The sequence below is a fragment of the Pongo pygmaeus genome, chromosome 15 (genome assembly GCF_028885625.2).
Source record: "Pongo pygmaeus isolate AG05252 chromosome 15, NHGRI_mPonPyg2-v2.0_pri, whole genome shotgun sequence".
Lineage (NCBI taxonomy): Eukaryota > Metazoa > Chordata > Mammalia > Primates > Hominidae > Pongo > Pongo pygmaeus.
This window is the reverse complement of record NC_072388.2, coordinates 28,865,273-28,886,582: the sequence shown is the minus strand read 5'-3', so window position 1 is coordinate 28,886,582 and position 21,310 is coordinate 28,865,273. Positions and strand designations below refer to the sequence as shown.

General features: G+C 35.0%; 1 protein-coding gene across 5 annotated transcripts in view; it reads right to left on the bottom strand.

Annotated features, from left to right (window-relative positions):
* Positions 1-21,310, bottom strand: part of G2E3 (G2/M-phase specific E3 ubiquitin protein ligase) — a 60,959-nt gene that overhangs the window by 21,348 nt on the left and 18,301 nt on the right. Inside the window, exons 1-7 of one of the 5 annotated variants that reach the window (XM_054448281.2) lie at positions 20,332-20,465; positions 17,058-17,098; positions 11,321-11,418; positions 8,710-8,811; positions 5,739-5,863; positions 4,541-4,706; positions 655-761 (exon numbers count right to left, since the gene is read on the bottom strand). In XM_054448281.2, coding sequence (XP_054304256.1) covers positions 655-761; positions 4,541-4,706; positions 5,739-5,863; positions 8,710-8,811; positions 11,321-11,418; positions 17,058-17,094 — 635 coding nt within the window. In that variant the 5' untranslated portion in view covers positions 17,095-17,098; positions 20,332-20,465. Of the gene's footprint in view, positions 1-654; positions 762-4,540; positions 4,707-5,738; positions 5,864-8,709; positions 8,812-11,320; positions 11,419-17,057; positions 17,099-20,331; positions 20,466-21,310 lie in introns of those variants that run through there. The other 4 variants (XM_054448282.2, XM_063651496.1, XM_063651497.1 and 1 more) reach the window with 4 other exon arrangements.

The window sequence follows — 21,310 nt, the reverse complement described above, 5'->3', positions numbered from 1 at the left end:
GACCTTGGGTGATCCGCCCGCCTCGGCCTCCCAAAGTGAGGGGAGGGATTACAGGCGTAAGCCACCATGCCTGGCCTAAAATAAAAACTTTTATATACTTAGGAGAATAATAAAACTTGTCCTTTTCAGGATTCTCTTTAAGATATAAATCCATTAGTGTTATTTTATCATACAGTTAATTAGTCTCAACGAATTTTCACATGCTAAATGAAAAGTTAACAAGAAATTTTTTACAACACATTTTTCCAAATATTTCACTTTCGATTTTTAATCTTAAGTTCACTATCAATATTTCTGGATTCTTCATGTTTAAGTATTAAAAAAATTCTTACATATTTTAAATCACATCTTGATTCTCTTAATTTATACATACCATTTTGAAGCCTATTGTAATTGTGTACAAAGTCAATCAATTAAAATTGGACATAGCTGAGCTACTTATAAAGAGATTATAAATCAACGAATGAGACATTTATGACACAGTCCTTGTTTTCCAAGAAATGGCCATCTAGGGGAGGAGGAGGTTTTGCATTTCACCATTTGAAATGGCTACCTGTCCATGCTCACTGAATCAGACATAAGTGATCATTTCCATTGCTATTAAATCCTACATTTAAAATATATTTTTTTATCATAAGGCTAAATGTTACTCACTTTTCAGGAATATGAATTCCCATTCTCAACATCTCTTTCTGAAAGATGTCACTATTATTGCATATTGTACACCTAAAGAAAAACACTCCCGCATTTATTGCTTGAACCTACAGTGGAAAATAGAAAGTCTACTGTTAATGATTTAAGTCTGTTATCAGGTGATGTATTATGTAACAGAACATGTGCTATTTTTAACAATATATTATGAAAACTTTCTATGCTAGTGGGTTCTCAAACTTTGTCCTTATAAACTAAGTTATCCCACTGCTAAAATCTATAATTCTTTTTTCCCCCAATGGTTTAAAAAAAAGCTAATTAATACTTAGCTTTACATCACCCATATATTTTTTTCAATCTTATTGTACAATGTCATTTTACTTACTGTGTAATGTTACTAAATATTGTGTTGCCCTTTAACATGTGAGAAAAAAATAAAACTCCTGAGTTACCTCATCTAGAAATGGGGTTTAAATGTTACATAAAAATCATCACTGGTTCTGTTTTTAACTCAATCTCTAAGATAGCTTTCTTCTCCAAACGGGAGAAGTATAAAACCTATCCTCATTGCTATAGCAAATACAGATACAGAAGCACCAGACAGAGGGTACTCAGAAGGAAACAGGAAACTGTAAGCCTATTGGAAAGAGTAGCCAGGCCTCAGTAAAAACTAGTAGCATGCATTTATTTAACAGATAGTTAACTCCTGCTTTATAGATGCCAAACACCATGCTATGTGCCAAAAATACAAACAACATTTGGTATTATGTACCAAAAATAAAAACATGACAGATTCGACTTCAAGGAATTCTAGTGAGTAGGTATACAGGTATAAAACTACAATACTGTGTAAAAGTATGTTGAGTATTTTAAGTATATACATGAAAGAAACAAGAAGGAGTACCTAAGTCTACACTGAAAATTATGTCAGAGGGTTAGTAAAGCAAAAGCTAAGTTTAGAAGAAGAAAGAGAGGTTTGCCAGGAAAATAGGACAAAAGACATTCCAAGGATGGGGAATAAGATATATGAAGTTTCCCCGGCAAGAGAGAGAATGTGTAATTAGGAAAATACAATTAATAATACAGTTAAGGATTACATTCTTGCCAAAATGAACTAAGTAGAGGCTAGGTAGGTAAGTTAAAACCAGTATTATAAAGAATAAATTGATAGAGAATAAGGCCCCAGATAAAGACCAACTAGTGGTCTCCTACCAAAAAGAGTGTCTGAAATTAAAGCAGTGGGAGTAGGATTACAATAAAAAAGATACACAGAATATACTAAGTAGACTTGATTACACTTGGGGAATGATTTATGGATGGTGAAGAGAGAAGCTAATAAAGAGGATTACAGGTTCAGACAATTAGCAAGTGACACACACACACACACACACACACACACACACACACACACACACACACCCATATAAGGGAGGGAAACAACAGGTTATTGAAATCTCTGAACCCAAAGGATATTTGAGCAATTGCAGACAGATGCCAAGATCTTTAACTAAATATGGTATACGATAAAAGGAAGTATCTGGTATAGAGGGGAAAAAACAGGATACGACACATGGAAGATACCAACAAGACTAGAGCAATGATGGAAAAATCCAAGCTGAACAAAAATAGTGACAATTCTCTAGACACAGAGTGGAAAGTTTTTACCAGTTTCTTTGATATCAATCTCTGGTCTCTTCTCCCAAAATCCCAATGTATATTATTTGTAGTGGTTACAAATAATGACATTTGTTTAACCACATACAGCTATCTAGATTGGATAAGACTCCGTATGTTATTTCAGTTAAGACCGATACCAGAGTACAAAAGTTATTGGAACTCCTTTAGAGACAGTGACTCAAGAATTAGCCACATCCTTAGTATTCTCTAATCAAGTATAATAATAATTGCTTAGTGATATTTCTTACATCATAGACAGGTGTCAATGTGGCTGTGATCTTCAGTTATATTTGCATAAAGTAGACCTAGTCTTTTTTGTTAGTAATATTATTTCTACTTTTTTAATGACAAAATTAAAACTCAGTATTTTCAGAGTGTTCACAAAAGGCCTTAACGATACTAGGTCAAGTATGAGAACCTTTCTTTGCTTAATTATTAACATATAAATGAGAAAAATCTTTTGAAAAATAACATACTGCTACAAAATTAACAAGATGACACATTTGGCAGCAATTATATTCACCCAAATACAAACCCTTAATTAAAACAAATTACTTTTTAAAGATTCTCATATAATATGGATAGGTAAGGATAACACTTCACAATGCTGTTTATTAACTGCACTCTCTAGGATCCTTTTATAAACACCTCTTTGCAAGTATTAACCGAATTTCTAATATTTCCCCAATAAAACAGGCTTCATCCTGCATTTTTTTTAAGACGGAATCTTGCTCTGTCGCCCAGACAGGAGTGCAGTGGTGCTATCTCAGCATGCTGCAACCTCTACCTCCCGGGTTCAAGTGATTCTCCTGCCTCAGCCTCCTGAGTAGCTGGGATCACAGGTGTGCACCACCACGCCCAGCTAATTTTTTTTTTTATTTTTAGTAGAGAAAGCGTTTCACCATATTGGCCATGCTGGTCTCGAACTCCTGATCTCAAGTGATCCGCCCTCCTCGGCCTCCCAGAATGCTGGGATTACAGGCATGAGCCACTGTGCCCTGCCTTCATCCTGCACTTTTAACTGAATAATCCTAAGTATAAAAGTTCAAGGCCCATACAAAAAAAAAAAAAAAAAAGATATCAGTCAAACTTTACTACTTTTAGTACTGTTAGTATTTTTAAGACTTTATTGAAATAAGAGAATTTACATCTTTTTTTTTTGAGATGGAGTCTCGCTCTGTGGCCCAGGCTGGAATGCAGTGGCACCATCTTGGCTCAGTGCAAGCTCTGTCTTCCGGGTTCACGCCATTCTCCTGCCTCAGCCTCCCTAGTAGCTGGGACTACAGGCACCTGCCACCACGCCCGGCTAATTTTTTTTTTGTATTTTTAGTAGAGACGGGGTTTCACCGTGTTAGCCAGGATGGTCTTGATCTCCTGATCTCGTGATCCACCCTCCTCGGCCTCCCAAAGTGCTGGGATTACAGGCGTGAGCCACCACGCCCGGCCTACATCTTTTATTTTTTAAAAATATGTCTGTGGACAATTAGTAATAATAACCTTTCATTTTACTAAACAATAATAAACTTTAAAAAACAGTATTAAACTTAAGTTCATCAGCTGACACTTTCACATGTACATATTACATATTTGATGTTACTAATAACTGGAATCTTTTTCAAGTTTTCAAGTATTTTCAGAATCAAAGAATTATTAAATTGTCTAATGTTGTGTCATCATATTCTATTTACTTGAAAAGTAGTAATAAGGTTTGATACATAAGATGACTCGCAAAGAACCAATACTTTTAATTAATTGACAGTAATCAGCTCCCTGTTAAGAAGTTATGGTAAAGTGTTTACCATAGGGAAGAAAAGCCTACTAACATTTAAATATCTTAACTTGCTATCAAGGTTCTTATCATTTCAAATATCCTGGTTTTCCAGCTTAAATATGTAAATGAAACTTAGGAATTAAAATCTAGTTTATTCATTGTGAAATCAAACAAAATCCTTTGGTAAAAACAACAAAATTCTTTAAGGATAAATATACATTGAAAAGTTTCATCTAAAGTATTTATTCAATGTTAATTGTATACTTAAATAGGGTGAATTTTGTATGTAAAATGTGCTTCAAATTAAGTGCTTTAAAGCTGTTTTAAAAGTAGCAAGTAGTAAGAGGTAATATACACGTCAATTCTTTCTAATTTAAAATTTAAATCAGCAAGCCATAATTTTATATCAATCAGAGAAAGCTTACAAAATACGTATCTTACCTGTAAACAGTCTCTATGAAACCAAGCGTTCTTACAACAAGGACTTCGTAATATGTTATAACTTGGAATAGGCTCAATAAATTCCAAGCAAATGGTGCATGGTAAGGACTCTCTATAATTATTAGATGTAATTATTTGAACAGGTCGATGGTCCCAACAAAATGACCTAAAAATGTAAATTATTTTTAAAAAATCTCATGAACTGCAAAGCAAAACTTGGAAAACACTGTAATTCACATATATAAAATGAAATTCATTTGTGTCTGTCTCATAATTCACCTACAACAGACCGCAGCCTTGGCACTAAAAATTAAGTCTCACAATCTATGACCAAGGAAAGAGCTGGACCTTCGAAATCTGAACTTTTCTGGTAGTGAGACTTACTTAGACAGAATTTCAGAAACTAATTATTATGTTGAGAATCCTATGTAATATTGTCAGCAATGCAGTATTATACATTATTGTACTCAACAAATGGGTTATACTGTTGTGCTCAAAATCGTATAAAATTAAGAGAGGCAGGAACTTAAGCCTAAAAAATAGTTTAGTCATATAACACATAAAATGCAATTAATAACCTATTCCCAATTCACTTTATTTCCATTTGTATTTTCTAAACTGTAGTTTTCTTACATGGTAACAATCCATTAAATAGGTCAAAAACACAACTACTAAAAGAAATAGAATACTTATGATACCAAAAGTCAAAATTCATAAAACCTTGATGTTTAAAGTTGTACTCAGGAAGCAAATATTTTCAGGGGTATCCTAGGGCATAATATTTATTTTGTGGACTCAATCAAATTTACATGCCTTTGATTTACTCAGTGAGAAATGCATACAGCCCTGTGAAGAATAAGTCGACAATATTTCTAAAGAGTGACACAGAAATCTAGAATTATGTAAAGGTGGAGATTTTCACTGAATTATGGATAAATTAACAATTTCAGGTTATATCCAAAAGCTGAAAATTGAAGATAAAAACTAATCATTAGGTCCATCCTAGACATGGTAATTCTCAAAACTTGGCACATAGAAATTACCCCATAAGGGTGGGCGGGAGGGTAATATATATAATGTTATATCTAAACTCTGATGCTCAAAACAGAAAATTTATAGTAGTATTATATCATTGGGATATGTATTTTCCACTATTCTTTAACATTGAACTCTCATATTTAGCAGTTAAATAACTCACGCAAAATTGCCAGTAAACTGGAAAATACATTCTCTCTGAAGTCCACATGGGAAATGATAACTTCGTTTACATCGGGGTGCAACACATCCAATTGAAGCACCATTTTTCTTGCAAACACAGCATTTCTAGAAGAGTATGTGAAAATAGGGGTCACAACATAAAAAATCTGAGTATTATAATGTGATCAAGACATAAATAAATACTCCTGGTGGGGAATCTGAAAATTATTTCATCATGTAACAGCTGTGATAAGGGTATATTAAATAAATTTCCTGAAAAAACTGTTCTACCCAGAAACAATTTAAAGACACCAAAGATTCACTCTTATAACAATTTCGATAAAGAAAACATCTCTAGCCTAACATGTGGATAAGACAGAGAAGCCCCTTTTCCTTCCTACTAAAATATTTTAAACTGAAGGGTTTGTAAACATAAAAGCTATATACATAAACACCTCATTGAAATCTCAAGAGAAAGCACATAAATTAGGCAATACTCACCAAGAAGAATAGGAAAATACTATAAATCAATTTGTAAAAAAATGGCTAAGATCACTCTATTCTGACCAAATAAAAAATTGTTAAGACACCTACAGTAGATTTAGAGTGGTCTCCAAAAAGTTATGCTCAGGTCCTGACTCCCAGTACCTGTGAATGTGAACTTACTTGGAAATACGGTCTTTGCAGATGTAATTAAGTTAAGGATCTTGAGATGAGATCATCCTGGATTTAGGGTAGTCCTTAAATCAAATAACTGATGTCTTTACAGGAGAAAGGAGAGGGAGATTTAAGACACAGGCATATACAGAGAAAGGCCTGTGAAGATAGAAACAGATTGGAGTTATGCTGCCACAAGCCAAGGTACTCCAAAGGTTGCCAGCAGCCATGTGAAGCTAGGGGAGAAGCATGGAATCAATTCTCCCTCAGTGCCTCTAGAAGGAACCCTTTTGACACTTTGATTTACAATTCTGGCCTCCAGAATGGTGAGAGAATAAATTTGTTTTAAGCAGCCAATTTGCTGTGGCAGCCCTAGGAAATGAATATACTACCAGTGCCGCTAACTGAAATATAACAGTGGTACATAAATAGAAAAATTATTAAATGAATCAATCATTAGCAAAATACACAACAGTACCTAAAACACCTTGGAACCCTTAAGATGGCAATTAAAATGGTCACTGATTCAGGGATTACAGAGTTACTGCTGACCCCTTTGAGCACCACCTAGGTCACTGGAGAATACTTGCCAACCTGAAACTCTCCCAGTGAACTGACAACAAGGAATTCTAGTTTGAGTTCACAAATGAGACTCTTCTTTTCAAGGGTTCACAATATACTTGGAGAGGATTCAGATGTTTTAAGAAAATAAGTACAGGTTGAATATCCCTAATCCAAAAATCTAAAATCCAAAATGTTTCAAAATCAGAAAGTTTTTGAGTGCCAACATGATGCTCAAAGGAAATGCTCATTGGAACATTTTGGGTTTTGGATTTTCAGATTAGAGGTGCTCAACTGGTAAGCAAATATTCCTAAATCTGAAAAAAATTTCAAATCTAAAATTTCAATCTAAAATTCTGGTTCCAAGCATTTTGGATAAGGGATATTCAATCTGTAGTTCCAAACCATAAGGGGACCTTTAGAGACCACCTTTTACCACAAGCTCACTATCACCAGGAAGTTTAGGAATTATGATACTAATATCTCACATTTAATATCTCACGTAGTCCTTAGATTCATGCTCACCTTTCTCCCAAGGTTTTTCCTTGTGCCCTAGAACCTCTCTTTTTATCATTAACTCTCCTACCTTCTTGATATCTTCAAAAATAATTGCCTCCACTTCTTTGCCTCAACTAAAATAATAAATGTTTCTATGTGCTTCCCTTGTAGACCTTCTTGAATAAAGCTGCTTATTTTTCCATCGTCCTTAATTTCCAGACTTGACATGGGGTGGGACATGGACAGGGGCAGGAAAGGGGACAAAGAGAACATTATTTTAGTTCTCTGTCGAATATTATAGGCCACTACTTGATTTTCACACTTTGAAAAATTTGGACCTTTGAGCCTAATGACATTTACCCTTCTGTTATCTGCTAACTTCCTAGTCACTCCTCCACCTCAAGACTTTGGCATCTGTCAAAACAAAGTCTAAACAACTTCAGCATTTATGGGATAATCTTTCTTTGACTTCTTCAACTATAATGTGTCAGTGTCCTTCATTTCCCCTCCAGTGTAATGATGAATCCCTTCATCACCCAAAATGCTTCCCCATGAAAATCATTAATGCCAGTATCACATTCTCTAAACAGAACTCCCTGTACTTCAAATCTTCTCATTCTTTCTCATTATTTTTACTTAGATGTTTCCCTGCATACAGCATAGTGGCTGTTACACAGAAGATGCACGAATGATAACTGAATGAGCAAGGAGTTAAAGTTTAGAATGCCTATCCTAGAGAATAGAAAGGGGCACTGAATATAATCACACAATGTTAGAGAAGGGTCAGGAGATATGGAGATCATGAATTGCCAGTCTGGAAAGCTATGTAACTTCTAACACAACCCAACATTCCTATCTCAGAAACTGAGGTATAAGAATAAAAAAGTAAATGGTTGGGTTGACGCAGGATCGAAGGTTTAAAGAACAGCAAAGTAGAGTTATGATCATAATTCTGATGGTCAGAGAAGATTGACCATCAGATCATAATTCTGATGGTCAATTCTGATGGACATGTTGGAATAAGAAAAGGAAGTGAAGTCAGTATTGTCACATGTATTATACAGGGTCAATTAAGCTTTCTTCAATGGGCAAAAATATAAACTGTCCTCCTAAAACTTACCATATTTAAAGGACAAAAATATGCATTGAAACCTATAATCAAAGTCATAAATTTCTAGTACAGAAACCAATAGAAAAGACTTCCCAAGTATTGACAATATTTATGACATTACTTATTAGTAAAATAATTTACTTACCAGTTTAGAAGCTCTATTCACTTCCTTCCTGATATCTTCTATTAGAAAACCATAAACTCCTTCTTCTTCTTTGCCTCTCTGCCAAATTCCACTTGACATCAACTATGAATATATTCTCAATTAGAAAATAAACTCTAAGAAACTAGTTGGGCATTAAAAAAATATATATCCATACTATTCAGTCTAATAAAACATAGACATAAAATGGCTCAAATTTCAAGTAGTTATCTATAGTAGTTATTTTTCATGGTCAAAGTAAGAGGCTACTTACGTTGTTTGATTTAGAAGGCACTATATGTTATCAGTTTGTATATCCTAATTAGTTTCTGAAAGTATTCCAGGAAGTAACAGAAAAAGAAAGAAAAAGAAAAGAAGATAGGAAAGAAGGCAGTGAGTGGTTAGGTGGGTTAGAGGAAGAAAAAAAGAAAGAAAGAACACCTACAATTAAGCTTAACAAAAAGGAGTGGTGAATACAGATGGTGACAATTCAGATTAATTCAGTGACATTTCAGGCTAACTCTAAATCTAGCTGAATTCTGAATCATTAAGGCATTATTTACAAGAAAACCTATTGAACCCTAGTTAACATAAATGTTTGATTTTAAAAAAAATTTCCTTAACCCCCAATGTGACAGTAATAAATGTTTGAGTTTTTAAAAATTTGACTTAAGCTTCATTGTTTATACATGTTAAGAAAGCCTGAATTAGAAAAAGTGTAGAATGTGAATAAGAAATCCTGGCTTGCAAGCCAGGCTCTGCTGAAACTTCTGGAACCCTAGACAAGTATTAATGTCTCAAACCTTAAACATGAAAATAAGAACACTGGAGTAGACTATATCTAAGTCTCTTTCCGCTCCAGCATTCTATTACCATTTGTAACATCACTATACTTTTCTGTTCATAATGAAATAGAATATTAAAAGGGTTAAGTCTGGGGTCAGTACTGTTTTTTTTAAAGTATTATACTCATTGAATAAGACAGAACATAAGGGAAATTTTGATCTGATCAACTTAAATGTATTACATAATTCGAAAACACTACGTAGAGCAAATTTGTGATTAGAATTTTAACCAGTATATCATAAAGAAAAACAAGTGATAACAACTGATATACACTAAGAATTTGTTATGAAAACATAACCTGCAGACAGATAAAACGGCTCTCCTAATTCTACTGCATAAAAAGTAAAATAATATAATCTTCCTTTCCTGACTGAAAAAAAAGTAAAATAAACTTACAAAAATGAAAAGATTTTCTTTTTACTGCAAAACATAATAGACTCTAACTTATAAACATATTTGGAATGACAACTTCATGTTCTCTTATAAATAAGCTCCCAGGCCAGTCTACTACTCTATTTAACATATGAGGTACTGAGGCACAAGACTGTAGTCTTAGAGGACCAAGGAATACTTTAGGTGGTTTCTCAAAGAAGCACTGAAATAATTTTAACATGGATGGTGGTAGATTTGAAAATATGTCCACAATTTGTTGATACTTCAAGAAGTGGGGCTTAATTCCTCTTGAGTGTGGGTTACTAGACTTAATGATTTGTTTCCAATAGAATAAAGCAAAAGTGACATTAGTGTGTGGCTGTGATGACTAGGTCATATGGTTCCATCTTGATTTCTCTCTCTCTGTCTCTCTCTCTCATCACTTGCTTTGGGAGAAGCCAGGTGCCAAGCCACGAGTAGCCTTATTTACTAAGAGGCCCAGGAGGTAAGGAGCTGAGGTTTCCTGACTCTAGCTAGGAGAAATTGAGGCCAAAAGCTACATGAAAGAGCCATCAGAGGTGAATGGATCCTGCAACCTAGTAAAGTCTTCAGCTGTAATCTGACTGACGTCTCAACGATAATCTCATGAGACTCTGAGCCTGAACTATCCAGCTCAGCTAAATTCCTGACCCCCAGATACTGTGTGAGATGACAAATGTTTTATCTGCTAAATTTCAGAATAATTTTTTAAGCAGCAGATAACTATATAGTATCAAGAAACACTGTATGTACTAATGCAAGCCTGGCATGCTAAGGTAGTAATGTGCCACTAATATCTTAAGGCACGAATTCAGTGAGGTAAGAAATTGGTGGAGGGGAGGGGGAACAAAGGGAGACTAATTCTGAGTATGAAATCACTCGTTTGCTTTCTTCTGAGTGATACATAAAGTAACTGGTTTCCTTTTCCAAAAATATTTATTACCTTTAGCCAAAACGTTTCTTTTCAGGTTCTGTGTGAAATAAAATACTTTTATTCTGCTCCCTGAACCCTCAAACAAGTCTTTTCTCAGATTATCGCTAGCAACAAATGAAATAAGAAAGTGGTAAAAGAAATACCTCCTTTATAGACCTAATCATTTTTTCCTTTTTTCACTTAGGCCTTAAACAGAAAGAAAGAAAAACAAACAAGTAATAATGATAGGTCTTTATATGTACCAAGTAACTTCAGAATCTTAGAATTCAATATCAAAAAAAAAAAAAGTATATTTTTAGAGATAGACAAAATGAGATCTGGAGAAGTTAAATGACTTAACCAATTCTCAGAAATCAGTGTCAGAATCTTACTATCTTCCTTAGAACACCAAATTTCTAGAATTTAATTATAAATTATACTCACCAAACAGTAGTAATGTACAGTGAGATTCCATTTCTCCTTAGTTTTCTTTTCTCCATATTTATTAGGACAGTCATCATTTTTTCGACAGAAAACACAAGCTAACAGTGAAAAAGTAAATAGATATAAAAATATACTTAAATCTTTCAAAAAAAAAACCTATGGAATTGGTGCTTCTCTCAATTTCTGTGTTAAATTCTTTCTGAGAGAGCAAATCATATAATATTGATATCAGTAACTTAAAATTTCCAATACCTACTTCTGAAACATTAATGTAACTTTATGTTCTTCACCAGTCTTTAATGATGAATTTCAGTGTATAGTTAAAATGGCAATTTATGAAGTAACATCACTGAAAATGACAGACTGGGGAACTACAAAACTCTGATTAAACTGCCAAAAACTGTTAGAATTAACTTTTTAGAAGCTCTACAATCTAAATAAAAACTTACAAAAATTAGGAGAATGCTTAATGAAGAAACAAACTACTAACTTTGATGAGAACATTTTAACTTACCTACCACCCACCTACCATTCCCCACTGCCCACCTGGGCAGTGGTCTTGGGGTGGCCCATGTTCCTGGTGCAGATTACTGGTCCAAGAGGGGGTAAAATGGACCTTGTTCTTAAAAAAAAGTGATTGTTTTGACCTGTATGATGGCTCCCTGAGGGATGAACTCAGATGCTTGCCTTTCTTTCACCTGCCTCAGAACTTTCTCAGGGCTGGAGCCTCTGCTGTTTGTCAAAAAACATTTGAAACAAATATACTAGCTGTAGCAGCCTAGGACAAGGGATAACAGATAGGGAAAGCAGCAGATAGACTGAAAGGCATAGGAAAGAAGAAACTGGGAAAAGAGGGTACACGAGGGAATAAAAATTTGGAAAACCTTCTGCATAATACTGGAGAATCTAGAAGTCCATGTGCATGCCCAGAGATGTACACATGCTCAGAAATGACCCAAGAAATCCTAAGCTCTCACCTCTGGCTGATCTTTAGGCTTATGCAAGCCTATGTTAAAAAAGAAAAGCCCAAATCAATAACCTACTTTTACAATTTAAAGAACTAGAAAAAAGAAGAAACTAAACCCAAAGCTAGCAGAAGAAACAAAAAAATAAATATTAGAGTAGATATAATCAAAATAGAGGATGGAAAAATAGAGGGAGTAAAAAAAAAAGTTGGTTCTTTTTAAAGATCAACAAAACTGATAAACCTTTAACTAGACTAACCAAAAAAAAAGGGGAGAAGATTAAAAGCTTGCAACAAAACTACAGTAAGCAAAACAGTGTGGTAGTGACATAAGGATAAACATATATATCAATGAAAAAGAAGAGTCCAGAAATAAATATATACATCTATGGTCAAATGATTTTCAACAAGAGTGCCAAGACCATTCAATGGTGAAAGAATAGTCTCTTCAACAAATAGTGCTGGGACAATTAGCTCCTTACATGCAAAAGAACACAGATGAACCCCTACCTCACACCATATATACAAATTAATTCAAAACCAGTCAAGGATCTAACAATAAAATTCTTAGCAGAAAGAATAAGGGTAAATCTATGTGACTTTGGATTTGGCAATGGTTTCTCAGAGTTCATATGATACTAAAAGCACAGGTAACAAAAGAAAAAAATGATAATTGGACCTCATTAAAATGTAAAACTTTTGTGACTCAAAGGACACTATTGTCTGGGTACAGTGGCTTATGCCTGTAAACCTAGCACTTTGGGAGGCCCAGGCGGACAGATCACAAGGTCAGGAGTTCGAGACCAGCCTGGCAAACACAGTGAAACCCCATCTCTACTAAAAAAAAATACAAAAATTAGCTGGGAATGGTGGTGTGTGCCTGTAATCCCAGCTACTTGGGAGGCTGGGGCAGAAGAATTGCTTGAACCTGGGAGGTGGAGGTTGCAGTGGTGAGCCAAGATTATGTGACTGCACTCCAGCCTGGGTGACAGAGCAACACTCCGTCTCAAAAAAAAAAAAAAAAAAAAAAAAGGACACTATCAAGAGAGTGAAAGCTATCAAGAGAGTGAAAGACACTCTATACATCTAAGGGTCTAGTAGCCAGAATGCATTAAAAAAACTCTGATAACTCAACAACAAAATCACCAACAATCCAATTTAAAAACAGGCAATAGATTTGAATAGACATTTCTCCAAAGAAGATATACAAAGAGCCATTAAACACATTAAAAGATGCTTAATATCACTGGTCAGCAGTCAACAGAGAAATGTAAATAATAACCACAATGAGATACCACTTCACACTCACGAGGATAGCTATAATCAAAATGTCTGACAATAACAAGTATTGACAAAGGGCTGGAAAAATCAAAACCATCACACACTGCTGGTAGAAATATAAAATGATGTAGAGCTTTGGGAAATAGTCCAGCAGTTCTTCAAAATTTAAACAGAGTTACCATATGACACAGTAATTCTATTCCTGGATATACATACCAAAGAACTGAAAACAGATGTTCACACAAGTACTTGTAAACTAATGTTCATAGCAGCACTGTTCACAATAGCTAAGTAGAAACAAGCCAAATGTCTATCAAAGGATGGATAAATGGATAAACAAAATATGGTATGCCCATATGATGGAATATTATTCAGCAATAAAAAGGATGAAAGTAGTAATACATGCTACAGCATGAATAAACCTAGAAATATTATGCTAAGTGAAAGAAGTCAAACACACACAAAGGGTCACAATATTACTCAATTTACTTATGGATTACTTTATCCAACATAAGTAAATCCACAGGGATATACAAAAAGCAGACTAGTGGTTACCAGGGGCTGGGGACACGGAAAATGAGGGGTGACTACTTAATAGGTACAGGGTTTCCTTTGAGGGCGATTAAAATGTTTTAGAACTAGATAGTGGTGATGGTTTCACAACATTGTAAATGTACTAAATGCCACCAAATTGTATATATCAAAATAGTTAAAGTGTGAATTTTATGCCTATTTTATCCACCCCTTCCAACACACACAAAAATACAACTTGTAGAGTCAGAGAGATCTGAGTTAAGACTCAACTAATGCTTTTTTAGAAAACTGTATATACTTACAATGTTTAGCACGATGTTTTGATATATGTACATATTGTGGAACAGCTAAATGGAGCTAATTATATCATATGCAGTACTTCACATATTTACCACTTGTGGTGAGAATACTTAAAATTTACTCTTACTAATTTTCAAGTATACAATACATTGTTATCAACTATAGTCACCATGTTGTATAATAGATCTCTTGAACTGATTCCACCAGTCTATTATAAAATTTTGTACCCCTTCACCAACATCTCCCAATCCTCCCAACCCCTGGTAACCAGCACTATACTGTTTCTATGAGTTTTGACTTTTTTATATTCCACACATAAGTGAGATTACGCAGTATTGTCTTTCCATGACTAGCTTATTTCACCAGTGCTTTATGACTCCGTTTCCTCATCATAAAAATGAGGATAATAGTACCTACCTCAAACTATGCCTTAGTGAGGACTAAGTAAGACAGTGTATATTAAAATAACAGGATATGACATATAGATAGAACTGAATGTTAGTATAATAACTAATCTTTTCTGTTATATGTTTATTTATACAGAAAATTTTATTAAGATGCTAATGAACAAGTTGAAAATCACTAGCTGAAAAGACAGGATCCCTAAGAAGTAGATCCCTACAAGATGAAGGGTGCTTGCATCTCTAAATGATTGCATACCACAGAAACTCCCTAACTGCTCCATCTTCCTTAAACCATGCACACTGGACTGTAACCTGACCAAGCAATAAACTTCTCTTGTTTTAAACCAGTAAGATGTCAGGTTTTACCAGTTATGGAAACTAGTATTATTTACCTTGAATAATACATGTAATCAAGAATAGACGTCACATGTTAAAAGGTATTATATTTGTTAATAGGCTGCTCACCAAATAGATTCTAGAACTGAAAAGATACAGGATGAGCTCGTATTTAATACAGTGAAATAGCCTACCTACTCTGCCCTCCCTCACTCCAGTTTAAAGGGATAAGTCATAACTCAAAGTCTCTCTCCTAACCCTTTAAAAGATTTCAGCTCCTCTTCCTTCCCTTCCATACAAGGGAGCTGTTCACATTAACTCCAGCAAATTGCCATTTGTTCATATTGGACATCCTACACCAGTAAGCTCCACCTTAACTCCATCCCCAATACCTACACTTTTACCCGCAAGTGTGCATAAAGCTCAAGAGAAAGAGGATTATGTAGAATTAGCTGAGTCTACAAAAGAGGAGTCCTTGTGAACTGGCTGAAACTACAGAAGAGGGGAAATTCTTGCCATGAACCCTGGATGGAGGTACATCTGCTGTATGCTGTGGACCTGTGGTTTTCCATTTGTTCCTCTCTCCCCCTGTCTCCCTCTACCCAGTATGGAGGGGGCCCTGAATGCAGAACAGACTAGGTTTCAGGCATGCATTTTTATAAGTAGATTATTTTTATATTCATTTGTACCGTTCCTGCTTTTAATGTTTAAAATTTGGTAAAATTGTTCTGATTTCACTATATTTATTCTTAAGATTGGCGTCTAGTGTAGTAAATGATACTGGTTTCTATTACAATAATGAAGTAAAGTTTCTACCTTAAATACATTCATGTAAATAAAGAAACAGTCCATCTTAGGAAAAAGTATCAATAGTAGGTGTGTATTTGCATTTGGCAAATGCACAGAGGTAGTCCATGAAGTACTAAAAGTTTCAGAACTATTAGCATAGCTGACAGAAGGCTGGAGGTAGAAGCAGGGAAAGAAAGTAGAAGAGGTTTAGGAGCATAAATTTCCTTATCCAACATAATGTGGTGTCAAAAGATACTTTAAAAGTAATGATCAAGATACAGAGTTGTAAGAATAATATTTTAATTTTGGAGGGAATTTAAAAGGATCTAAAATACAGCGGATGAGGGAGAAGCGGCAGAAGAGTGTAATCATTTAAATTCCTCATCTTTCATTGTAGCAAGTCAACAGATACTGTTTATAATAAATGAAGAAAACAACAATTAAAAGCAAAGGTCAAAACAGACCGCATCTATTTGGGAAGATTGTTGTGAGCACGTAGAGGTAAGTTTTCCTTTTCTTTTCTTTAGCTTTTCTTCTTTTTTTTGAGACAGGGTCTCGCTCTGTCACTTAGGCTGAAGTGTAGTGGTGCGATCTCTGCTCATTGCAACTTCTGCCTCCCGGGTTCAAGAGATTCTCCTGCCTCAGCCTAGCGAGTAGCTGGGATTACAGGCATGCGCCTCCTGGCTAATTTTTGTATTTTTAGCAGAGATGAGGTTTTGTCATGTTGGACAAGCTGGTCTTGAACTCCTGACCTCAAGTGATTTGCCCGCTTCGGCCTCCTAAAGTGCTGGAATTGCAGGCATGAGCCACTGCACCTGGCCAGTTTTCCTTTTCATGTTAAACTTCTACACACTGTTTAAATTGTTCTCATCTGCATTTTTTCCTTTAAATAACTGTTTTATTGAGATACGAACCATATCTTATATACATAAAATAAACATAAAATTTGGCAAATAAATTGCCTTCTGATAGGTTTCTGTTGAAATAAATATATGCAATATTATACTTTAGTACGTGGACATACAAACTAAGCATGTACCAGGGAATTCACTCCTCTCCAGTCCTAATGTTTAAGTAACATATTTAAAAGACTCATTGTAATAAAATTATTTTAAATACAGTTACTTACCAAGGTTCTGTGAGTCACCAGGTTTACTTTCATTCATTTTACTAGGAAAAATAACATTAATACAGTCATCTTAATTGTAAAAGTCTCAAATTAACAACTTTTATTAAATGTAGTCAATGCATAATGACAAATAAGTCATCTAATACTCTAGTACTTAAATTTTCTTACCTTTAATACATCTAAGACCAGTAGTTCTCAACGGGGGTGTTAAGAGTTGGGGAACATTTTTAAAATTGTAGGGAATGTTTTTTAGCTGTCAAAACAATTAAGATGACCACTGGTATTTAGTGGAAAGAGGCCAGGATTATAGGACATCTTGCAATGCACCAAACAGTCCTACACAACAAACAATAGTCTAGACTTTCAAATTTCCATCTGGACATTCAAGTAGGTTAAAAAATCTACTTGTAATTAACCTAGAACCTAAGCCCATTTTACATATTAACGAATTATATTTGCAGAACTACAACTCCTATGTCAATCAAGGAAATTTCTATTTAATTTTTCTTCAAAGCTTTACCCAGAATTGTTCATCATTTAGGAAAAAAGAAAAATCACATCATCAATAGCCATGCCATTCGTATTTGTGCAGCCTATAAAACAATGCTTTGGCTGGGCATGGTGGCTCACACCTGTAATCCCAGCACTTTGGGAGGCTGAGGCAGGTGGATCACCTGAGGTCAGGAGTTCGAGACCAGCCTGGCTAACATGGTGAAACCCTGTTTCTACTAAAAATACAAAAAGTTAGCAGGGCGTGGTGGTGCATGCCTGTAATCCCAGCTACTCGGGAGGCTGAGGCAGGAGAATTGCTTGAACTCAGGAAGTGGAGGTTGCAGTGAGCCAAGATCGCACCACTGCACTCTAGCTTGGGCAACAACAGCGAAACTCCATCTCAAAAACAACAACAAAAAAAACCAAAAACAATCCTTTATTAGTCTATACCGTATTTGTGGCTGTTGCATTTGCCGGGATTCTATACAGGGCTGCAGGCACCTGACTGTCTCATTACCTCTTCTAGTACAGTAGTGCTCAACCATTTACATACTGAAAGACATTGGTCTGTCCCTATCTCCTCACTCTCCACTAGTTAAACAAATAAAAATACTTACAATCATTACTGAAATGTAACTTTTTTCTACATCAAAGAAAAGACCGACATCTTAATAACATTAAAGTTTCACTTCACCAAGGGTATATGAACAGCCTACTAGAAATGTTAATGAGATTTAAGTATAATGTATGTGCAATCTCTTGGTATTTAAGTGGAAAAGAATAAAACATAATAATGCCACTAGGTAAATATAATCTCATTTACAGTTGCAAAAACCAGTTCTCAGAAAGGTTAAACACCTGTCCAAGGTCAAGGAGTTAGTTAGTGGGAATACACTAACCCATAACTGAGTGACTGCAGGCTACACCATGGCACTTCACATGAAAATAATGAAAGAGAACAAAAAATAATACAGAATATTATATATCAAAGAGTGAAAACCACAAATAAAAACTGCTATCAGATTTCATCAAATCTAAGACACCACAAAATGTAGGACACAGATTATTTTATGAAGACTGATTAACCAAATTAAACTTATACAATGCTTCCTTACAATTAGAAGTTATATTTCATACTGACTGTAAAAAGTGTTCTGGATTTAAACATAGTTTTGCTCATATACATTTCTGTGCTTTCCTAAAAAGTCATAGTCCAAATCTCTTAAATGGCTTTGACTCTAAGCTTTCAATATTTTGTTTATTCCTTACAAAATAATATTCTATGCCATCAAGATTGGTATTCTTAAAAGAATGTATAAAACAACTAAGAGCCCAGTTTTAAGGGGGCTTTAGAGTTAAGTAGGTCTAGAGTACTATTTTTCCTAGCTCCTCCCCACAACTATTAATGTAGGGTTAAAGGAGCACTCCTTTATTGTCTCTTGGATTTTTTTTCTTTTTCTTTCTTTCTTTTAGAGGCACTAGTAAATCTCTATAGGTATATGATGGCGCTTTTGATGTTTATACATTCTCAAACAATAACTATAGAACTGCCTTAAGTGAACAAATTGATTGAGGATCACAACCTACAGAACATCATTTTAAACATGCTGATACATCTAAGACCAGTTCTCAATAAAACTCAGAAACAGATCCATATTTTTCCAGTCATTTTCAACAAAGACACCAAAGCAATTCAATGAGGGAAAATAAAATCTTTTAAACAAATGGTACTAGAAAAACTGAATATCCATATGGAAAGAGGCATGTGTGTAGAAGGGTTGAGTCCATCTTAAAATTGATAAAATATAATAGGAAGATAAAATGCCTCCTCTTAAAGGACTTCTCTACAGTTCAACCTCTGGTGATGAATTCAACATATCATAAATCCATCCATACACATGAATTTATTGCAGCAAATTCCATAAACACATGATAAATAGTACTTTCCTTAAACATAAGAAGTGTAATTTATAAAGGATGTTTTAGTCATTCGACAACACAGATTTACATCTACACTGTCATCCAACCTAGACACCACAAAATGTAGTGCATTTAAATTTTACCTAAATGCTATCCTTCTCCAAAATCCTGTATGAAATCTACTGTAACTCCATTTGGTAAGAAGCCCTGTGGTTCCTCTTGTTTGCACTCTCTCTCACTGGAGTGGGTCAATAAACTTAATTTTATCAGACTACTGGTTTATTCCTGGTGGTGTTAGGCTGACTGGGCTAGGATGAGACAAAGAATAACACAAATGGCACAAAACGAACAATTAGTGAATCTAGATAAAGGATATATAGGAGTTCCTTATGCCATTCTTACAACTTTTCTCTAAGCTTGAAATTATAACAATATCAAGTTACCTAAAAGTTGAATATTCTAAAGGCATTACATAATTCATACTTTTGATCAGTTCACATTAGCCTTCTTTCTAATCCCTAGCATGTGGAGTATAACTTTTGTTTCTAAGTCCTGAATGAGGATCACTTTATTTCAAACAAGTCTCCAAAACAAAACCTTAGCAAAAAAAATAAGTACTAGTCACATATTTTAGAGTTGAATTTTATAATTTGTTTTAGATGTTTTCCTTCAAGAATATGAATTTTAAGACTTCCCAAGTAGAATTAAAAAAAAAATCTAAGTGTATATTTCAATAACAGTCTAAGTCTTAATAACAGACTGGACTTTAGAAACAAAATAAAACCATTCCCTTCCCTGGAAAATTAACAATTTAATTAATACCTTCTGTCAAAAGGTATTCTGAGTGTCCTCCACTGCTTACCTCTACTTGATCAGTCAGTGATACACTTTCATACTTCTTCCTTCAAAAGGTAAAGCCTGCCCCTCTCCTTGATTGTAGATGTGCTTAGTGCTTGCTAACTTGCTTCAACAAAAAAGACTGTGGCAGAAATGACAATGTCATAAAAGGCATTGTGACTTCCTCCTCACTATCATGGATCACATGCTATGGAGGAAGCCAGCTGCCATGTCATAAAAATTTTCAACATACACCATGGAGACACCCAGTTGGTAAGGGATGGAGGCCATTCTACCTTCTGTTACGTGAATAAGCCATGTTAGAAGTGAATCCTCCAGCCCCAATCAAGCCTTCATACGACTGCAGTTTGGCTAACAGCCTGAGAGCAACTTCATACAAGACCCTAAGCCAGAACCACACAGCTAAGCAGCTCCCAAATCCCTGATCAACAAAAACTATCAGTAATTAAATGTTTATTGTTTAAAACCAGCAAGTTCTGGAGTTACCTGTTACATGACAACAGATAACTAACACAAAAAAAGTAAGTCAAATTCCTTCTCATTCCAGCTAATGGCTAACATTTGAATAAATAAACAGATCCTAACCTAACCACCCAATATTTTTTTTTTTTTTTTTTTTTTTTTGAGACAGAGTCTTGCTCTGTTAGGCTGGACTGCAGTGACACGATCTCGGCTCACTGCAACCTCTGCCTCCTGGGTTCAAGTGATTCTCCTGCCTCAGCCTCCCGAGTAGCTGGGACTACAGGCGTGCACCACCACGCCCAGCTAATTTTTGTATTTTTAGTAGAGACGGGGTTTCACCATGTTGGCCAGGATTGTCTCAATCTCTTGACCTCATGATCCGCCTGCCTCTGCCTCCCAAAGTGCTGAGATTACAGGTGTGAGCCACCATGCCTGGCCCCATCTGACATTTTCTAAAGTGCCTCATCTTACTGAAAAAGGTGACACTGAATATACAGAAAACATGCTGGAATCAGGCACTT